Source organism: Nyctibius grandis, chromosome 4 (assembly GCF_013368605.1).
Source record: "Nyctibius grandis isolate bNycGra1 chromosome 4, bNycGra1.pri, whole genome shotgun sequence".
Lineage (NCBI taxonomy): Eukaryota > Metazoa > Chordata > Aves > Nyctibiiformes > Nyctibiidae > Nyctibius > Nyctibius grandis.
This window is the reverse complement of record NC_090661.1, coordinates 55,357,603-55,378,598: the sequence shown is the minus strand read 5'-3', so window position 1 is coordinate 55,378,598 and position 20,996 is coordinate 55,357,603. Positions and strand designations below refer to the sequence as shown.

At 37.6% G+C, this 20,996-nt stretch overlaps 1 protein-coding gene across 1 annotated transcript in view; it reads left to right on the top strand.

Annotated features, from left to right (window-relative positions):
- Positions 1–529: 529 nt before the first annotated feature.
- TRIP11 (thyroid hormone receptor interactor 11) overlaps positions 530–20,996 on the top strand; it is a 36,617-nt gene continuing 16,150 nt past the window's right edge. Inside the window, exons 1-12 of the mRNA XM_068398502.1 lie at positions 530–773; positions 4,018–4,094; positions 5,228–5,338; positions 6,333–6,608; positions 7,463–7,531; positions 8,251–8,416; positions 10,083–10,448; positions 11,111–11,151; positions 11,990–12,196; positions 13,268–16,297; positions 19,917–20,057; positions 20,274–20,467. Of these exons, the coding sequence (XP_068254603.1) occupies positions 623–773; positions 4,018–4,094; positions 5,228–5,338; positions 6,333–6,608; positions 7,463–7,531; positions 8,251–8,416; positions 10,083–10,448; positions 11,111–11,151; positions 11,990–12,196; positions 13,268–16,297; positions 19,917–20,057; positions 20,274–20,467 (4,829 nt within the window). The 5' untranslated portion in view covers positions 530–622. The remainder of the gene's footprint in view (positions 774–4,017; positions 4,095–5,227; positions 5,339–6,332; positions 6,609–7,462; positions 7,532–8,250; positions 8,417–10,082; positions 10,449–11,110; positions 11,152–11,989; positions 12,197–13,267; positions 16,298–19,916; positions 20,058–20,273; positions 20,468–20,996) is intronic.

Genomic DNA, 20,996 nt, shown 5'->3' with positions numbered 1-20,996 from the left:
CACTTTTACACGGACTAAGATTTATTTATTTATGTATTTATTACACAGAGGACAAAGCACACCGGCCGTGCCTGCTGACAAGGTGGGCCCAGCAGCAGAACCTCAAACTCAAACGCATACTTTCGTCTGAGGGAAAGCACATTTCAAAACCACCGGGCCCGCCGCCTGCCCGAGGGTGAAGCCTGGCAGCTCCCAGGGACGCTGCCTCGGCCTCCCTGCGCCACCATCAGCCGCCACCAAGCGCCCGGCACCCCCGCGCTGCTCCACCACTATCCCGGCATCCTCCGCTGCTCCGCAGACGTCAGAGCGGCCGCGCGGGCGCGCTAGCCGGTCGCGGCCGCTGTCAGTGGTATTTTGGGAGGGAGTGTCATGGCGACCGTTGAGGTGGCACAGGCTAGAGCCACCGGGAGGAGCCGCTGAGCCGGATCGTGCCGAGGGGATGCGAGCGGCGCTGCCGGAGGGGTCGCCGGGACCGGTCTGCTGAGCCCGCAGCAGGAGCCTTGACCCTCCTTAGCGAGAAGGGAGGAGGCGGCCCCCCCTTCGCCCGCGGCAGCCGGGTGCCAGCTGCAGGGGCCGCCCGGCGCGGGGCTGAGCGAGGCCCGGAGCCCTCCGAGCGGCAGCGATGGCGTCGTGGTTGGGCGGACTGGGCTCGGGGCTGGGCCAGTCCCTGGGCCAGTCCCTGGGGCAGGTGGGAGGCAGCCTGTCTTCGCTCACCGGCCAGATCTCCAGCTTCACCAAGGACATGCTGCTGGAGGGCGCGGAGGAAGTGGGCGGTAAGGGGGGGTTGAGGCGCCGGGCCGGGCGGGGGGGATGCTTGCCGGGGCTGCCCCTAGTCAGTGCGTACCTGCTGGGACAGGCCTGGTTTCGTGAGGGAGCCGCTTCTCTGGACGCCGGTTTCCCCTCAGGCGTCGGCAGCGGCGGGGGCCTGGGGGGCCTGTGCCCGCCGGCCGGCCGGGAGGGAGCGGAACAGTCCGGCTAAACCGCGGCTTGGTGCCTTGCGGGAGAGCTGCTGGCTTTGCTGGCGCTGGTTTCGTTTTTATTTCTTCAACTGTGACCTCAGCATCTGGAGAATAAACAAACATATTGCCAGGCTGTAGTAGCAGAGATAAAGCTGTTCTAAGTTTATTATTCGGAAGTTTCTGAATTGTGTGGAGCGTTGCGTTGATCAGTAACAAAAGCACACAACGCTCCTCTTCCATTCTGTTCGCTTAGTTTCTCTGAAACCCCTTTTGATTAGCTGCTTTTAGAGTGGTTTCATAAACCTGCACAGTAGTAGTAGTACAGAGGTTTTTTTGCCACTGCTGTGATCTGTCTGACGTGTCACACAGGCAAAGGTCCAGTGTTTCTGATGTTTTTGTTATTTATATTTCAGTTGGGCCCAGAGAAACCTGTCGAGTTCTACCATTCTACAGCCAAGTAGGAGAACATGGCCCTTGTTTTATAGGGATTAGAAGCTAGGATGATTTATATTTAAAGCAGAAAGTTGAAACAAAAAAGCTGAGACAGAGTTAAGATATTCAATAACATAATAGTAAATTATTCTAGACTATAGTATTTTGTTTATATTTTTAATAATACCTTTTTCTTATGAGTTTTTGAATAAAACTTTTAATTTTTCTAGTAAAACAATTGTATAACTTAGTAATAAATATCAGTAGGTTAATACCACTAGTATTGTGTACCATCTTGAAACAATAATGTCTTGAAAAAAAATTGAACATTTTCAAAACAGCGTAAAGAATAAAAACCACAAAAACCAGCTAAGACTTCTGAATACTCATCTTAAATGTGAAATTAAACAATTCTACTTTGTTTGCAACTTCACAACTATGAAGTATTGTGAAAGTATTGTATAAATCTTGTTGGCAAACTGGTACTACTGGTCTCATATGGATAGGTTTGTTCGGTATACAGGTAAAATGCTTGGAAGAGAGAAATTTATTCTGATAACTGCAAAGTTACCTTTTTTCACTTTTTTTAAAGACTTGCTTAGAATTTTTTTAAATTCCAAAATCCATATTAGTTTAGTGTGGAAACTTATTTTACACCACTAAACTGTGTAGTCATTTAGTGGGTTTGTTTTGACTTTTTAAAAGATAAATTGAGATTCTGATTCACACATTAGTGCTTTAGTTTGTGCAAGAGAGACGTACTGATGTTCAGTAGTTACTTCCAGGTGTACTTGACTGCTGGATACTGCTATGAACAAATTCTGTTTCCTAAAAGTTTCAGAGTAGTACATTTTTATGGGTTACTAGCCTTAAGGGTGTAAAGATTAGTGGCATCCAAGTACTCTTCTATAAAGACCTTTAAATACTGTGTGGCCTAAAGAATTGTCCTGGTTTGGCCCAAACCAGGCCAATTAGTCTTGGAGAAACCAAGGTCACTGCTAAATTCCTCACTGCTTATGAGTGAAGAGCCGAAGGGGGGTTGCACCTGCAGGGAGGAGCAGACAGGGCAGGTGACCCAAGATTGACCAACGAGGTATTCCATCCCATACACGTCATTCTCACTTTCCTATTTATCACTAACCCACTGCCTCCTGGAGGTGGGGCCCAGGAGGGAGGGGCCCTCCTGTCTCCCACTGATTGGTACCAGCTTTGCCAAATCTCCAGTTAAAAGCCTGCAGGTGTGATGGCAGGGGGAGCTACTGCATTTTCCCCTCTGCCTGTGCTGGGGGGAGCAACTCTGCCTGAGGAGGATTTCCAAGCTCTCAATCTTGGCTTTGTATATATTTGTATATATTTGTATATATTTGTATATATTTGTATATATTTGTATATATTTGATTATATTTGATTATATTTGATTATTTCTATTATTATTGTTATTATACTCTTTTTCATTATTATAGGTTTATTAAAACTGTTTTAACTTTCCAACCCATAAGTCTCTCTCCCTTTTCCCTTTCCCTTGCAGGGGGAGAGGGTTAACAGAGAGCATCTGCCACCTGGTTAATAGCCAGCCCAGCTTTAAACTGTGACAAGAATGCTTTTCAAACAGTTTCTTACAGTTCTTTTTTTAGTTTCCTAATTTTCTAATGTTTCCTAATTTTTAGTATTATCCCTTACATTCACTGCTTTGACTGCCATCTAAATTGAAGATAGTGTTTGTGGATTATAGACTTTAACATCTTCAGTTTAGCGGTTTTCATGGGTAGATTGTTGGCTCTGCATCACTTGAGCTACATCAGTTTTAAACAGCACATCGGAAATGATGAAATACAGTGTTTACTTGAAAATGATATTTATTTCAAATTTTGAAAAATTGTCAAGTTTGCTTGACAAATCAGGATGATTTCTCATTAGTAAAGGGAAACGTGGTGTTTCTATCCATTAAAAGTGGGACATGGGAGAAGTAAACATAGCCTATTTGAGGAAGGTTCATTGTTAAAGGAAGAGTATCCAGGGACAGAATTGTGCTTTTTGTATTAGATAAACTGGTATCGTAGATTGTGTCACCTTTGTGAATGAAAGCGAGTCTTAGGGGGTTTTCATGCCTTTATGTGGGGGGCAGGGTTGGTGTTTTGTTGTGTGGGTTATTTTATGGGTTTTGTTGGGTTTGTTTTTTTTTTTTTCCCCCTGAAGATTTGGTCACTGTTGTGTGTATTTTATGGAACAAATTCTTGTTTTGAAACTTCACATGAGACTACTGAGAAACACACAACTGTCATGTTGGGGGCAAAGTCCTAAATGAAAAACAGAGTCAGTGACACAAAATAGTAAAGTAAAAACCTTTCATTTTTCTTATTTTAAAGCTTAAATCCGTACTTTTCTGTTAGTTTTGTAATCTGACTTAAAGCCTAGATACGAGAGAACTAATTTAGGTTCAGAAAGACGCTCTGGTCAGAAAAATAATTCTGACAGTGTTCTGATAAAAGCAGCTTTTAATATTTACCTGGGAATGAACACTGAAGCAGTCTAAAGTGAGATACTTATTAATAACTGGTCTTAACTGGTGTCTACTTAACAGATTAAAAGTAGTTTAATAAAAATGAAAATTTTCACTTTCTTTCAGATGCAGCAACAGAACTCCATGTGTCCAATTCTAGACTCAGAGAAATAGAAAGTATTAATGCAGCACAAAAGTTTGAAGTAAGAAATTTTGGAACACTACTGTAATTAAAAGCAATAAATAACATTTTTTTCTTGTAAAGGTGAAATATTGTACTGAAGTTGCTTGTCCCTGGGTAAATCTAGAAAGAAGGGTGATAGTGGTGTTAGAATGTGGCTCTTTTTTTGGTGACAAACCGCCATCACAGTTAGGGGGGCACATTTGTTTATTAGAGTATGCATGTGGTGCAAGTTTTCATCTTTTGCTAGCTGCTGCATCCTGCAACTGGTCCTACCTGTCGTGTGGACTTGGACTGCAGCAATCGTGTCTTGGCTCTGAAAAGCTTGCAAATGCAAAAATCTTTTAAGTTTTCATAAATGTTAGCTGGTAAAGAGTTAAAATTGGTTTATAGCATTTCGTATATGACCACAAATAAAAGCAGGTCTAGAAGGCCTGGTTATGCTGGACAGCTTTTTTTTTGCAGCAAGCTTCAAAGTATCAAGTGTATGTGTTCCCTGATGCAGTTCTCAGTGTTGCTCTACTGTATGGTCATTTTGACATAGCTACAGATGCTCATGCTCTTCCAAAACTGCTTACAAATCCCGTGGGCCATTGTGGAAAGTGACTTTGTGTACTTCTATAAAGGACTTGTTGGTCCTGTAACTTTATTTATGGCTGTAAACCAACAACTTTCATGTATGTCTTCAGCCCTCAAGAGCATTCAGAAGTTAAGATAGGATTTTTGGGGAAGTAACTGTTCCTGCTTGTCCTTTTTCTAGACTCTTGCCATCTGCTATTGGCCAATGTCAGAGAGAGAATACTGGACTGTATGGATATTAGCTCCGATTTGTGCTCTGTAGCTGTTCTTAAATTCCACCTGTGGGTCATGCCAAGATGTAATTCAGCCTTGATTTTTTCTCCTTGGCATTTACTTCTGGTCACCACAAACCTTTTTTCTGAAAGTGAGCTAGAATCCATGCCATATAAAAATTGAAAGCTTGGACGTGAATGTGATTTTGGGCCCACACTTGGAAGTTACTGTGTGTTTTGAGTGAAATAACATGAGAAATCTGTCCAATTTAATTGATTCCTTTACTGTTCAGCAGACTTAGGCTTTTCTAATTCTGTAAGAACTGTTCCGAATTTACCAACATTCATTTCTTATTTTTGCTAGAATGAGAGACTGAAAAAAGTTTGCAGTGATTTAGAAGAAAAGCATGAAGCAGCAGAGCTTCAAATAAAGCAGTTATCTATAGAGTACCGAAATCAGCTTCAACAGAAAGAGGTAGGATTGTGCTTTCTTGGTTTGTTCATATAGACACTGAGACTAAGACATGTATTTCATTGAATTATGTAATATAAACAGAGCTGCCAGGAGATAGTTGAGACAAGAGAAAACTCTGGGAATGTCATGCATATATCAGAAGTTCTGTTGTTTTTTGGAATCACTATCAGAAAGGACACTTAAACTGCTTTGGATTTCTGATTCAATTATCTTTAAGGAAGACAACAGGAGCAAACTCTCATTTGAAGCAGTTATACTGTCTGTGGATATCATAATTATTTATCTTAGCATATACAATTAAAAAGAACAGCTTTATAACCTATTGTGTAACATGAGATTTCATAGCATTTTAAATGGAGAAAGTTGCCAGTATGCCTAGAATTACACAAAAGGAGTTTTATTTCTGCTTTATTTGTAAATGCATATGGGAACTAGAGGAAGCAGAATTTTGCGATGCATAGAATTCTGCTTATTAAATACAATAACAGAGTTGTTATGAGAAAATTGCATGCAGCTAATTTCAGTTTATTGTAAATAAGTACATTTTCAATACATTGAGTTGTTAAGCATAAAAGAAATCAAATGTAATAGAAATAACTGGGGGAGCATCATATATTGCTTAATTTTCATATCTGAATATGCACTTTAAATATTTTAATTTTTTGTACAGCCTGTTAGCCTGAATCTTGATATAGTACTTAGGTACCTTGGCTGCTGAAAAAATCAGCCAACACTTTTACTGAAGTTTTACTTAACTGAAAACTATTAAAACTTTTAATATGTGTCCTTATGTGAGATACTTTGTAAACACCGAAGACTGCTTTTCTCCATTAGGAGTGTTTGGGGTCTTTTCTTTTTAGTGAAAGCCATCAGTAATATGTGCTGGGTGGGAGTTGTTTGGTTGGCTTACATTTCATAAGGCCACAAGGGGTAAAGTAGAGTGTATTTTGATATTATTCTTATTGAAACAGTGTATTGTATTCTGTATATTCAGGTGGAAATCAGCCATCTAAAAGCTAGACAGAATGCGCTACAGGAACAGCTGCAGAAAGTACAGACAGCTGCTCAGTCAGTGCAGTTAGGAGGTGGTGTTTTGCCACCAGCTGCGACGTCAGCTTCCTTTGTTCCAGTGATCAGACATTCCTCGGGTTTTGAAGGAGATGACATGGATTTTGGAGATATCATCTGGTCACAACAAGAAATAAACAGATTGTCCAATGAAGTTTCTAGGCTTGAATCTGAGGTTGACCACTGGAAGCAGATTGCACTGGTGAGTAGTTCCCCTCTATCTTACCCTCCCCTCTGGACTCCAAATTAGTGTTGTCATTTCATTTGGTGTTTTTGGAGTGGGTCTTTTGGAAGTTCGTGCTGTACAACTTCTAGAAGCATCATGATTTTATGGAAAGGCTGAAACCTAATGATCTTTTAGTCATTTTCTTGCTGTCACATGCCTAGGGACACATTCAGTGACTAACTTCCAAATGTTTTTTTGTGATGCTTTTATGCATGATTTGTCAAGTTAGGAAAAGTATTTCATAAACATTCACCTAGAATACTACTTCAGGGTTTCATTTTTGTGCAGCCTTTCAAAAAATGCTTTTCTTCTTCCTGGCTGTGATATTGATTATTTATTGACAGCACAATACTGTTTGAAGTGATGGTTGGATACTTGCGTACTGTTTTTACTTACACTTCTCTCAGTCCTTCATATGTCAGTTATAATTCATGGTCTGCTGAGACAAGAAAGAATATAATCTTTCAAGCTGTTGTTGATGTGAGTCATCACTTTTCAAGCTATAGCCTGATTTCAGAGGTATACTTTTCCTGTGTGGAAATATTCAAGTAAAATTAAGCAACCCTGTTGTCTTATTAGGTGAAATAACATCCCCTACCACAAACTTTTACACATTTGCATGTAATAATAAAAAAAAATCCATGGAAAATTAAAATGTTTCCATTAAAATGTCTTTTTTTTTTTTGATCAAAATTACTCTAGATTTGAATTTTGCTTCACATTAGCTTTGTTGTTTTCTACTTTTGAGTACCAACAGAGGAAGCACTTACATGAAAAATACATGTATTTATCACAATTTTCAAATGGGTATGTGATTTTTCTTTTCTCAGTCTTCCAAATTGCAAAGGACAAATGATGCTGAACAAAGTGAAATATGCAAACTGCAAAATATTGTTAAGGTAAGATGACAAGTGTGACGAACTAGTCTTCTCTTAGGCTTTATTCTTGATGGTTTTGCATATGGTCACATGACTTGTGAATGTAGTTAAATATTTACAACAGTAGCACTTACATTTTCTCTATTAAAAATGCATGTGGGCAGGTAATTGTAGTGCTGACTGAAATGTTGCTGTGTTATATTTAAAAACAGTCAGTTGTTCCGAGAAAGGGTGTTTATAAGGTTTGATGAATATAGTATGTAAGCTTAAAAGAATGGAATTAGTATTTATGAGGGCAAATCACTTTCAGAAGCTGTTGATTACTTATGATACTGAATGCTGGATACACAAAATAATTTATTCTCCCTTGTCAGAAACATCTTGCCTTTTTTCATTGAAGATGCAAAATACAATTTGCATGTCATCCTTGACAGTTGCTAGAAATATGTCCTAGTGTATCCACTTCCTGTGAAAGACTTGTAATCTCTCTGCATTGGTTTAATATTTGCTGTTGTGTAGAGCATACTGTTTGTGTAAACATATTTTTAAAAGGAATGTATTTTAACATGTTTAAAAAACCCAAACCAACAAAAGCCAAGAAACTTGACCTCTCCTGTGAGAAATCCTTTAATAAATCCCTTAATTTTACCAGGGAAAACTTTTTTCTTTCGTTTGTACTTTTTCTTTCTTAAGCTTCTGTACTGTATTTTACCATTCTGTTTCTCTGATGGTATTTTTAGGAGCTCAAACAGAATTTAAGTCAAGAAATAGATGAACACCAACATGAACTTTCAGTATTGCAGGATGCACACAGACAAAAGCTAGTAGAGATAAGTCGTCGACACCGAGAAGAGCTGAGTGAATATGAAGAGCGAATTGAAGAACTTGAGAATCAGTTACAGCAAGGTCCTTATTACCACATGCTTTCTTTTTTATTTAATGTACAGTGAATTTTGGTTAAAGCATCAAATATGTATATAACAGGATAATAGATACCAAATGCATGATGTTTAGGGATTTGAATTTCAACTTGAGTTCAGCTTCATGTTTAAGATACGTGCGTGTCTTAGAATCTCATATTCACTGTGGCTGGCTTGAACACTGGAATGATAGCATTTCATCTTCTGACTTGTATCAGTCTGGAGAGTCATTTTCTATACATATCAAATGTTGTGCTCTAAATTCTACAATTCCTGTTTTTTTACCTTACACTGAATATAGGTGCAGATGAGACATACAAAGTTGAAGATAAGAAAATCTCAGCACAAAAATAATTTTGGTGAGAAGTACTGAGTGGTAATTGGGCACAAAGATTGCCATAAGGACCATGCTTTAGTCTGTGGCATGACTAGATTGTAGGGGAAGCTCAGTAGTTCTCACAAGGAGCTTTTTGTTGTCTTGTAGGTATTTCATATTCCATAAAAATAGTCATGTCAGGTTTCCTTTAGGGGCCTTTTTTGCACAAATATATAAGATTTGCCTGTGAACCTCTATTTTATTATCTGTTAAAACTTGGACTTCTGAAGAGTGTATACTGTCCTTTTGGAAAGAGAGATCCATTTTCTTCTTGGAAAGAAGGGAAATATTTTCACAGCCTCTTAATTTCTAAGGTAGTACTGATAGGGAATTTATTTCTTAAAAACAGACGCCTGTTAAGATGTGATGTCTTTTACTGCGCGTACTATGTATACTGCCCATACGTACACCAGCAGGACTAATTTAATGAAGTCAAAGGCAGGAATCCCATATCTGCTCACAGCTTTTGAAGAATTAGAGTATTTTATATTTTTATGGTTTTGGTTCTGTTTGACAACATAATACAGACTGGGGCGGGAGTAAGTGTTTGAGTTTACGCTGAAATTAATTCACCAGCAGTGTGCTTTCATTTAACTTTTTTTCTGTACATTTTTGATTACACTTTTTATACTCTTTAAGTTACCTGGAAATCACATTGTGAGGATTGCACAGAGCTATGAATGTCCTGGTAGTATGGTGGATCTGTAAAAACATCAGTTCTGCAAAATGAGATCTTCAGGTGGAAAACGTTGTGCATCATTTAGCAAATGATAATACTAATGATAGTACTAATTTGTAGCAAATTGTTCTGTATAACAACCATTCAGCAAACCTTTGAAATTTAATTAATTAAATTATAAACAAGGATTTTGCATCAGACTGAATTAGATGGGGTTTGATAAATCATTGTTAGAAAATTGAGGGATTCCAAAGCCTGATAAATTAGATTCTTTCATCTCCCGACCAAGAGAGATGGGGGTCAAGTATATTTTAATTAAATTGTGAACAATGTGTGTCTTGCAACACTTAGCTTTTAAAAGTATTTCCAGCCAGGGATGTGTAAGTATCTGAAAAGCTGCTTATCAAACCAGAAATATGTATAGCACTGCTTCAAATGCTAATTCTATTTAAGTAAGCTTTCTGTTGATGATGATTGTGTCTTTGGTTTAGACTATCTCGCCTTGTCAGGAGAAGGGGTGGAAGAAGAGAGTTGTAAGCAAAAGATCTACAGTGCTGGCTTTGGTTAATATTGCAAACAATATTTTTTGCTTTTTAGATGGTGTGAGCGGTGATGCCATGGATGACTCTAAAATCAGTAAACAGAAAAAAAATGCTCAGAGTCTTGAAGGAGGAAAAGTACATGAGTTGCAGGTTGTAAAGGACCTAAAGGATGAAATAAGAAAATTAAATCATAAATTGTCTTCTTGCAAAGAAGAAAACAAAATTCTTCTGAAAGAGCAAGAACTGGCAAAGGTAGAAAAAATTCAAATAACTCAAGAATATGAAAATCTTAAATCTGACTTTAGTATGCTTCAAAGTTCTGTTGCACAGCAAGATGCTCTCCTGAAAGAACAGGAGAAGAAACTCCAATCAAAGACATCACTACCGGAAGATGTTGTCAGACTACAGCAAGCACTGTTAGGTACAAAGATGATGATTTTTTAAAATTTTTTTTTATTTGTAGTATATTTTCACAGGTTTTCACTTTTAATGCTCTGAATTTATTTTAAGAATTTAGAACTGAATATGAGAATATGCAACTTCTAAAAGCTGCTGCTTTAGAAAAAGGTTGTCTGTTGAGGTAAGGCTAAGCAGAAAAGGAAACATAATTAGGACTAGCGTGATTATCGTAGGGGTTTCTGATTAGGTAAGTAATCATCTCTGCCAACTGTTTGATAGGTTTTTGTTTCTTTAAAAGTAAGCAAGCCTCAATAGAAGTTGTTTGTTTAAATTCTAAAAGTACACTTTTTATATGTAAAGGCAGTCTGTTGCTAATATCTTCTCCTTAAAGAAACACTGAAACAGATCTGTTTAATAAGTATATCTGTATGTAGAAAGTCTTTTAATATTGCATAACTGATACACTGTAGTACCAAAGTCCTTCTAATGTGGACTCAGTTGTAAAAGTAATGCTCTACTTTGTGGTGGTGATTGATGGTGCATTTGAATATTTCACAGCACTGGTGCTAATCATCACAAAATACTGTGAAGCAGAGTTCTGTTGGGGCAAGCTGGGAGAATGATTTGGTTTTATTGTTGTTTGGAAAGTAGTAAAATTATGTAATTTTTTGTTTTCCTTTATAGAAGCAGAAAATGAAATAGCAAGACTTTCGAGTTTAAATCAGGTAAAGCAATTTCTAAATTAAGCTAGCAAAAAGGTTCATAACAATAGTAACTGAAAACACACGTCCTGGCACTACGTTTTTTTGAGCATTCACACTTATACATAAATAACCTTGTAATGAAGGAAATAATTGTAGATTAATTCTACACTGGCATGTGGATTTGATGGAAACTATACATTTTGACTTGTGAAAATCCACAGCATACTGTTAAAGAAAACTAGTGGAGTTCCATCTATTCCATTGCTACCTAGGCTGCTGCAACGTATACTTTGAAAGTATTAATAGTACATTTGTCATTTTTTACCTCTTTTACTTTGTCACATTTCAGTTTTGACACTGTTATCAGGTATAAAATATCTCTCTCCTTCCATGTAGTACTCTAATAATACTACATTTCATCTTACTGCTGAAGTTGAGCAGTGGAACATACAGTTTCTCTGGAACACACCTTTAGTTTTTGGCAAGGTTGACCTAGTCCTTTATAAACTCAGGCATGAGAGATTTGGCTTGGATGTATTTTTCAACTGGGGTCTTCTGTGTGTTGCATGCATTCAAGAGTTCCCATGGCACTTTTCGTAAGGATGTTATTCAGGTGTCCTTGACTTCCTGACTCACCATGCAGCATACTACATGTTTAGGGTATCTCTTGGAGATAGATATATATAGAGAAGAATTTTTAACTAGGATAATATTCATGTAGGCTTAGAGATTCTAACATAAAAATGCATGCTTTGCTTTTAATTGTTGGGGGGGCGGAAAGAAATAATTTAAAATCTAAACAGTTTATAAATTTCAGCAAGATAAAGTCTAACATTTAGATTTTTTTTTTAAACTTAAGGAGGGACTTGAGAAGGAACTGACAAGTGCACAACATAAAAACGAGAATATTCTTTCTGCGTATACTGAGGAACAGAATTCAGAATTAAGTCCGTTAAGACAAGATTTAGAAAGGAAAGAACATGAATTAAATGAAAGTATTGCTGAAAGAGAAACTTTAATAGTGGGGTTGGAAGAACTAGACAAGCAGAATCAAGAAGCTACTGAGGTAATAAATATTGCAACTAATTATTGAACTGCTAAAAGTTTAGATTTGTGTGCATGTGTGTTTATCTTTTAAGTTGATCTTTGAACATAGATAGCAGGGAAATATAAGTTATCCTCTGAGGCTTAAAAAGAATATTGGGACCAGTGTTTCTCCGTATCTGCTGTCTCAATGTGAAATTCTGAAGTGCAAGAAACCCACTTGTTATGGACAAAGAAATAATATGACACATCAGCTGTCCATAAGGGATGTTATTTTCTGAAGTCCAGTTAAATATTACTTGATTTTTCCTTGCAAGACTTTTGATGGTTTTTATCCTGCTAATATTTTGACCTCTGTCTTATGACAGTATGCATAACATGAATGATTTTAAAAACTTTTTTCCTTTCATTATTTTTAATTATGTTAAATAATTAAGTTACTTTATTACAAGTTCTTCATAGTACAAGCATTTGTGGAGCAAAAAAGGTCACCGATTTTATGTAATCAAAATGGAGTGATACCTTTCTGTCACTGTTCTGATATATTTGACCTGTAAACATATATTTGCAAGCCATGTGTTTTCAGTATTCGTCTACTTTATGGAATTGAACATTTAAAGTGTTTTCCTATGAAATGAATCCCAGCAAGTGTGTTTAAAAATAAGCTCAAACAAGAAGTTGAAAATAGAATACACAGATACGAATTCACTTCAGTGATCTGTTGTTTTAAAGCTAGTGCCTCCCTGTTTTTAAGTAATGGGTGTTTGCTGCATACCCATTCCAACTGCCCTGACAAATTCTGACAGTTCTTTTTCTTGGGTAGTTCTCTATTTGTTCCTTGATTTAAGTAGTTCAGATTCTTTTGGGGGAGATGGTGTTCTTGTTTTTAGTGAAATGTAATCTATCCCTATTTGATACTTGGTTTTAGTTAATTTAGCATTGACTAGTTGATACTAGTTGCCAACTTACACTGGCAACTAGGAAACATTTTTGTTTCCTCTCTTTTTTTTTTTTATTGTTCAGAGGATAAAAATGAATGCATAGTTCGGCTGGTTCTCCTCCCCTAATGAATTCCTGTCTGTGTTCATTTCAGCATATGATTACACTGAAAGAGCAGCTGTCAAAACAACACACAGAAACTGATAGTATCATCAAACAGCTGAAATTTGACTTAGATTTTGAAAGAAAGAAAGTATCAGAATTAGAAATTGAGAAGATGGAAATTATTAAGGAGTTAAATAGTCAGAAAGAAAAACTAAGCCAATGTTCATATGCACTCAATGATTTGCATATAAGTAAGCAGCAGCTTCAGAATAATATTAAAGATCTTCAGGAACAATTAAGGAAAGCCCAGGACTGTAATTTACATAATAAAAAAGAAATTGGAGAATTGCAGAAGAGACTAAAAGAAAGAGAGGAGGAACTTTCTGTATGCTTGAGCAAGTTAATAGAAAAAAGTAATCAGGAATCTAACCATGCTTGTCAAGATCTGATTCTGAAGGAAAGAGAAGTAGAAATCGTGAAACTACAGAATGACATTTCAGAAAAGAAACAACTAAATGAAGACTTGGAGAAATCTCTGTCTGATATCAGAACAGAAAATGGAAAGCTGATAGCGGCTATTGAAGAACTAAAACAGGAGTTAAGTGATGCCATTTCTGAGAAAAATAAAGTTTTCTTGGAAAAAGACACTGTTGTGGAGGCTTTGAAAACGGAAAAAAGACAGTTAGAGAGCGATTTAAATCAGACAGAAAAGAGGCTTTTGGAACAAGCACATAAGTATAAGCAAACTATTGAGGAATTATCAAATGCAGGTAGTATGGATACCACAGCATTGCAGCTTGAACATGAGCGCCTAGTTAAACTAAATCAAGAGAAAGACTTTAAGATTGCTGAACTTGAAAGGAGCATTGAGCAGATGGAAATTGACCATCAAGAAACAAAAGAGATGTTGACTACTAGTTTAGGAGGACAAAAGCAGTTGACAGAACTCATAAAAGAAAAAGAGGTATTTATTGAAAAGTTTAAAAATCAAGCCTTACAAGTGAAGCAGGAACTTGAGGAATATATGAAAGTTTCAAAAAAGCAGGATGTCTTAAAACAGAACTTAGAGGAAAAAGACAGAAGTCTTGCAGTCATGAAGGAAGAAAATAATCATTTGAAAGAAGAAATTGAACGCCTTAAGGATCAGCAAAGTAGATCTGTGCCTGTGGTTGAGCCTAAAACTCTAGATATTATTATTGAACTTGAAAGTGAGGTAACGCAGTTAAAAGTGATAAAGAATAATCTTGAAGAAGAAATAGAAGTTCATAAAAAAACAATAGAAGATCAGAATCGAACAACAGTGCAACTTCAGCAGTCTTTGCAGGAGCAAAGAAAGGAAATAGATGAGTCTAAATTTCAGTGTGAGCAAATGAATGTCACACATGAAAGACTTTCGTTAGAGAAAGATGAGGAAATCAAAAATTTGCAGAGAACAATTGAACAAATTAAAACTCAGTTGCACAAAGAGAGACAGATTATTCAGACTGATTCCTCTGATCTTTTTCAGGAAACCAAAGTTCAGACTCTTAATGGAGAAAATGGAAATGAAAAACATGACTTATCTAAAGCTGAAATTGAAAGGCTAGTACAAGGTATCAAAGAAAGGGAGATGGAGATTAAGCTTCTAAATGAAAAGAACGTTTCTCTAAGTCAGCAAATTGATCAGTTGTCTAAGGATGAAGTTGGCAAACTTACTCGGATCATTCAAGAGAAGGATTTAGAAATACAAGCTCTCAATGCTAGAGTTTCCTCAGCTTCCTATAGGCAGGATGTTCTTTGTCTTCAGCAGCAGCTGCAAGCTTATGTAATGGAAAGAGAACAAGTACTAGCAGTTCTGAGTGAAAAGACAAGAGAAAACAGTCAGTTAAAAACAGAGTATCGTAATATTATGGACATGGTCGCTGCTAAAGAAGCAGCTTTGGTAAGGTTGCAAGAGGAGAATCAAAAGTTATCTAATAGATCTGAAAACAGCAGTCAGGACATGTCTAGAGAAACTATTCAGAATTTATCCCGTATTATTCGAGAAAAAGATATTGAAATAGATGCTCTAAGTCAAAAATGCCAAACCTTATTGACTGTCTTGCAGACATCCAGTACAGGTACTGGTAATGGGTCAGGAGGTGTTAACAGTAACCAGTTTGAGGAACTTCTACAAGAACGTGATAAACTAAAACAGCAAGTAAAGAAGATGGAAGAGTGGAAGCAACAGGTAATAACCACGGTTCAGAACATGCAGCATGAGTCAGCTCACCTCCAGGAAGAGGTACACAAGCTTCAAGCACAAATTTCAGTTGAAAGCGACAGTAATTCAAAGTTGCAAGTAGATTATAATGGCTTGATTCAGAGTTACGAACAGAATGAGAAAAAGCTGAAAAGTTTTAGTCAGGAATTAGCACAAGTTCAACACAGCATAGGACAGCTTCATAACACCAAGGAACTTCTCCTGAGTAAACTTGATTTGGTAACACCATCTGTGGCAATGGCTTCCACCGTTACACGGCTTTCAGGCGTTCAATACACTGCTCCTGAAGTACTCAGTGATGAGTCTAAACTCCTTCAAAAGGAGTTGGAACAACTGAAAAAAAACTTGCAAGAAAAAGATTCAACTATTAAGACTCTTCAGGAAAACAATCAACGATTATCTGATTCTGTGGCTACAGCATCAGAGATTGAAAGAAAGAATCAAGAAGGGACTGAGGCAGAGATGAGGCAGATCAAAGAAAAACATGATGTCTTACAGAAATCACTTAGGGAAAAAGACATATTAATTAAATCTAAAAGTGATCAGTTACTTTCAGTGAGTGAAAATCTTAGTAACAAAGAAAATGAAAATGAGCTTTTGAAGCAAGCTGTGACTAATCTTAAAGAAAGAAATTTAATTTTAGAAATGGATATTCGAAAACTGAAAGAAGAAAATGAAAAAATAGTTGCAAGGTGTAGGGAAAAAGAAACAGAATTCCGAGCACTTCAGGAGACTAATATGCAATTTTCAATGATGCTGAAAGAGAAAGAGTTTGAGTCACACTCAATGAAGGAAAAAGCTCTTGCTTTTGAGAAGCTGTTGAAAGAAAAAGAACAGGTATGTACATTCATATTTCTGAATATCTTTTGAAATTACTTACATGGTAATGCATTTTTGTGTATATGTAGCTATCAAGTGTTTGCCTGAAATCCGTTTGTGACTCCTTACTGCATTACACTACAACAAAAATCATCCCTGTGCAAAGTTAAGAAATTAAAAGTCAGCAGTGAGTGGTTTACAGTGTTATCTGTTAGTTGCACACCTATAAAGAACATGTTTCACTTATTCCGAAATTGCTTATTGATTGAACTGCTCCTTAATATTTTGCTTTGGCTCAGTTGTTCATTAAGTGCCCTATATTATTTTTACTGTATGGTGCTCAAACTTCGGCGGAGTTGGCCAGCAGGACTAATTTTCCAATGTGCTCTCCTCTGGCATTTGTCATTCCAGTGTGATTGCTTCACAACATCCCTGTGAGATGAATGGGTTTATGTATCTTGCTTTTACGGCTGGAGAAACTCCACTGCAAAGAAAGATAAAAGATTGGACAAGCCAAACTAATGATTTCTTCTCTACAATTTGATATACAGAAAAATTGATACTGTTTTCAAAGCGTGTGTTCAGAGAAAAGTTGCAGTGGCTTATTAATTGTCACGTATGCAATTTGAGGAAGAAACTTTTTTAAAAGAGCCGAGAATTATGTGACACCGTTGATACACAGGACAACAGCATGTTGTATGAGCTGCTGCTACTGAAGTTAATGAAGTAACGTGTGAATTGCCTCTTTCTCTTTGAGAAATAGGCGTTAGGTACAGTGCAAAAGTCTTCCTGTAGTTTTGACAAAGACTTCACAGCAGGACGCCAGGACGTAGACAGTTTGGTTTGGGCAAGAACAACCCCATGTATGAGTACAAGTTGGGGACAGACCTGTTGGAGAGCAGCGTAGGGGAAAGGGACCTGGGGGTCCTAGTGGACAGCAGGATGACCATGAGCCAGCAGTGTGCCCTTGTGGCCAAGAAGGCCAATGGCATCCTGGGGTGTATTAGAAGGGGTGTGGTTAGCAGGTCAAGAGAGGTTCTCTTTCCCCTCTACTCTGCCCTGGTGAGACCGCATCTGGAATATTGTGTCCAGTTCTGGGCCCCTCAGTTCAAGAAGGACAGGGAACTGCTAGAGAGAGTCCAGCGCAGAGCCACGAAGACGATTAAGGGGGTGGAACATCTCCCTTATGAGGAGAGGCTGAGGGAGCTGGGTTTCTTTAGCTTGGAGAAGAGGAGACTGAGGGGTGACCTCATTAATGTTTATAAATATGTAAAGGGCAAATGTCATGAGGATGGAGCCAGGCTCTTCTCAGCGACATCCCTTGACAGGACAAGGGGCAATGGGTACAAGCTGGAACACAGGAGGTTCCACTTAAATTTGAGGAAAAACTTCTTTACTGTAAGGGTGACTGAACACTGGAACAGGCTGCCCAGAGAGGTTGTGGAGTCTCCTTCTCTGGAGACATTCAAAACCCGCCTGGACGCGTTCCTGTGTGATATGATCTAGGTAATCCTGCTCCGGCAGGGGGATTGGACTAGATGATCTTTCGAGGTCCCTTCCAATCCCTAACATTCTGTGATTGTTTGCTTTGTAGGCTCTGAAAGTGAGTATGTCCTGGTGGGCAGTCTTTTCTGGTAATTAATTCCAAACAGATAATTTTCTTTCTTTCCTCTGTACTGTCTAGGTCCCCATTCTCTTCGTCTTGGTGGTCCTGATCACCATTCTTCAATCTTCTCGTACAGTTGTGCCCCTCATGCATACTGTTCTTATTCTTCCTGTTGCCTTTAGCATCCCTTTTCGTTTTCCAAAGTTATGAGCATTGCCTGTTTTAGAGAGTGGTATGTATGCAAACCATTGCTAAGTAACTTGGCATTAATTTTTTTCCCCTGCTGTAAGTATAATAGAAAGTTTCATAGAATCATAGAATGGTTTGGGTTGGAAGGGACCTTAAAAATGATCTAGTTCTAACCCCCTGCTTTGGGCAGGCACATCTTCCACTAGACCAGGTTGCTCAAAGCCTCATCCAACCTGGCCTTGAACACTTCCAGGGAGGGGCATCCACAACTTCTCTGGGCAACCTGTTCCTATGCCTCACCACCCTCACATCTCTTTGAAGCCTTTTCAAACTATCAACTAAATCTGCAATGTAATGTATTTGGAAAAGCAAAATATTAATTACATTTAAAAAAATGTGTCTTTTTAAATTTATCATTTTGAAGTCTGAACTTTGACATAATATATGTGAAAAACTAGGAATTTTTTTTTTTTGGAGAAGTTTGACTTAGGACAGATGTTAAGCTCTGTTTGCTCATTGTAGAGGTTTCCCTGTCCTGTTCTAAATAAATACTATGGAATTACAATGAGAAGTTTTATTGTCTCGAAGTACAGTTACATTATGAAAAATAGCTTTGAATTACCACTGGGACTTTTTATATTCATTAGTCTTGCCCATATAAAATATACTAATACTTTATAAATTCACACTCTTACTCTTTTGTTTTGTTTTGTATTCTAACTCTTGGAAATCTGCATTGTCTGGCTAGGTTCTCTGTCTCGCATGTCTTTGGCCTGCAGACTTTCACTTGCTGATGGCTTAGGCTTTCAGTTTCACAAGCATGGAATATTTGTCTGGACAGTTTTCTTGCACAAATAGGAGAAGTTCCTGTTACACGCTTTGTGTTCACCACGGAGAACTAGGAAAAATAGTATTCAAACAGTTTTGTATTTTGTGTGCATGTTAGAAGATAATGATGTGAAAAGAGAATGTTTGCCTGCAGGTTTATGGTTCTACTGCAAAAAGAATTTTACTATATTCAGTTTGATTAATAAAAACAAGTAATTGAAGCTCATAAGTATTAGTGATTAAAAGCAAAGATTGGTTTACTTTTATCCAACATATTCAATAAAAGTAACTGCTTTCAAAACAACATATGAGACAAAATGTAAAGAGCATGCTGAAAAGTTTCAAATTAATGAAAATGCATTCACGTGTACATGTGAATTCTGTGTAACTGACATACACTTCTCCTTTATGTGCTAATGTAAAGTTGTAGTAAATTGCATGTAAGTGGAACATTATTCATTGAAATTTGGCATCTGAAAATGTGATGGACATTGCTGTGATTCATTGAAGGCTAATCTTTGGGAGTGAGGTCACCTTATGGTTTGTTTTTAAAGATTTCTTCATGTGTTTAGTCTTAAGTTCGGACAAGCTGACCTACCTAGGCTGATGCTCTACATGTGCATGGCCTGATAAACAGGTATCGCAGAGAACAGATGGCAAACACTGGGGGAAAAGTGAGATTTTCAAGTATACAAGTGTCTGAGAGACTATGTACATAATACATCTCTCTCATCTAAACGTAGGTAGGTATCTGTTCACAGCAGTCCGTTAAGACAATGCATCTGTATAGTGTCTTTCAGCAATAAATAACTTTTACTTTGTCTTGTAACATGTGAATGAAAAAACTTCAAAATAATATTTTCCTTGAATGTTCTTCTATGCTGTAGGGCCATGTGTGTTCTGTCTTTTCCCTTGTTACATCGGTATTGTCTTTACGCTCTTCTGTGAAAAGACTACATCTCTTTTGGTAAAACTATTTGCCATGTTTGAAATGCTTGTTTCTGCCTTCAACAGGGCAAGACAGGAGAATTGAATCAACTGTTAAGTGAAGTTAAATCAATGCAGGAAAAGGCTGTTACTTTTCAGCAAGAGAGAGACCAAGTCATGGTAGCACTCAAACAGAAGCAAATGGAGAGCAGTGCCCTGCAGAGTGAGGTACACCACCAAATAATTTACAGTTGTGAGAAATAAAGGGAAAAAAAATATGAAATTGCATCTGTAATATTTTCTGGGTTATTTTTGGTAGCAATCTTGTAAAAAGCATTTAAAATCGATACACATGCAACGTGCTTCAATGGACATGTTTTATGTTTGCTTAAAGTATTTTATGAAAGGTGGTAGTACCAGCAACTTAAGGTATGTTCTACACAGATACAGCATTTGCATGAGAAAGAGCAGCGCCTAAATCAGGAGCTGGAGAGGTTGCGTAATCACCTTTTAGAAATGGAGGACTCCTACACTCGAGAAGCTGTAGCTGCAGAAGACAGAGAGGTCAAGCTGAGAAAAAAAGTTTTGGTTTTGGAAGAAAAACTCATGTCCTCATCTACTGCAGTGGAGAATGCCAGGTAGTCTTTTAATTTATACAGCAGTGGCATTGGCTGTAAATATCAGTTAGCTAGACTGGTACTGATGACTTTATTTTACTGGATTACCATTCTATATCATGCTAAGCACTTGAGAAAACAAGAGGATATGAACTTTTGTTACTCTAAATCAGGAAGATGATTTGAAAAATACTTGGCTACTGTTGAGAATTTAAGAAGGTGTTTGTCCTTTTAGTAGCAACTGTTGAAATCTCACATCTTTGACAGTGCTTAGAACAAGAAACAACAAAAATCCCTCAACCCATCAATTTAGTTGTCTGTCAAATCAAAAAAGATGGACTTAACTTACTTTTAAGTCAAGGCTTCATTCAGTTTGAGAAGGTCTTTATTTTATACACTTCAATGCACAGATGTGACTGTCAAGCTTTGTGAATTGCTTTTGAGACAAGTACACATCCTTACTTTATACCTGATACCATAGAAAGTATACACTGCTGTAAGCTTTTTTCTGCATATATATATAAAGCAAGATGTGTTGAAGTTCTCATGG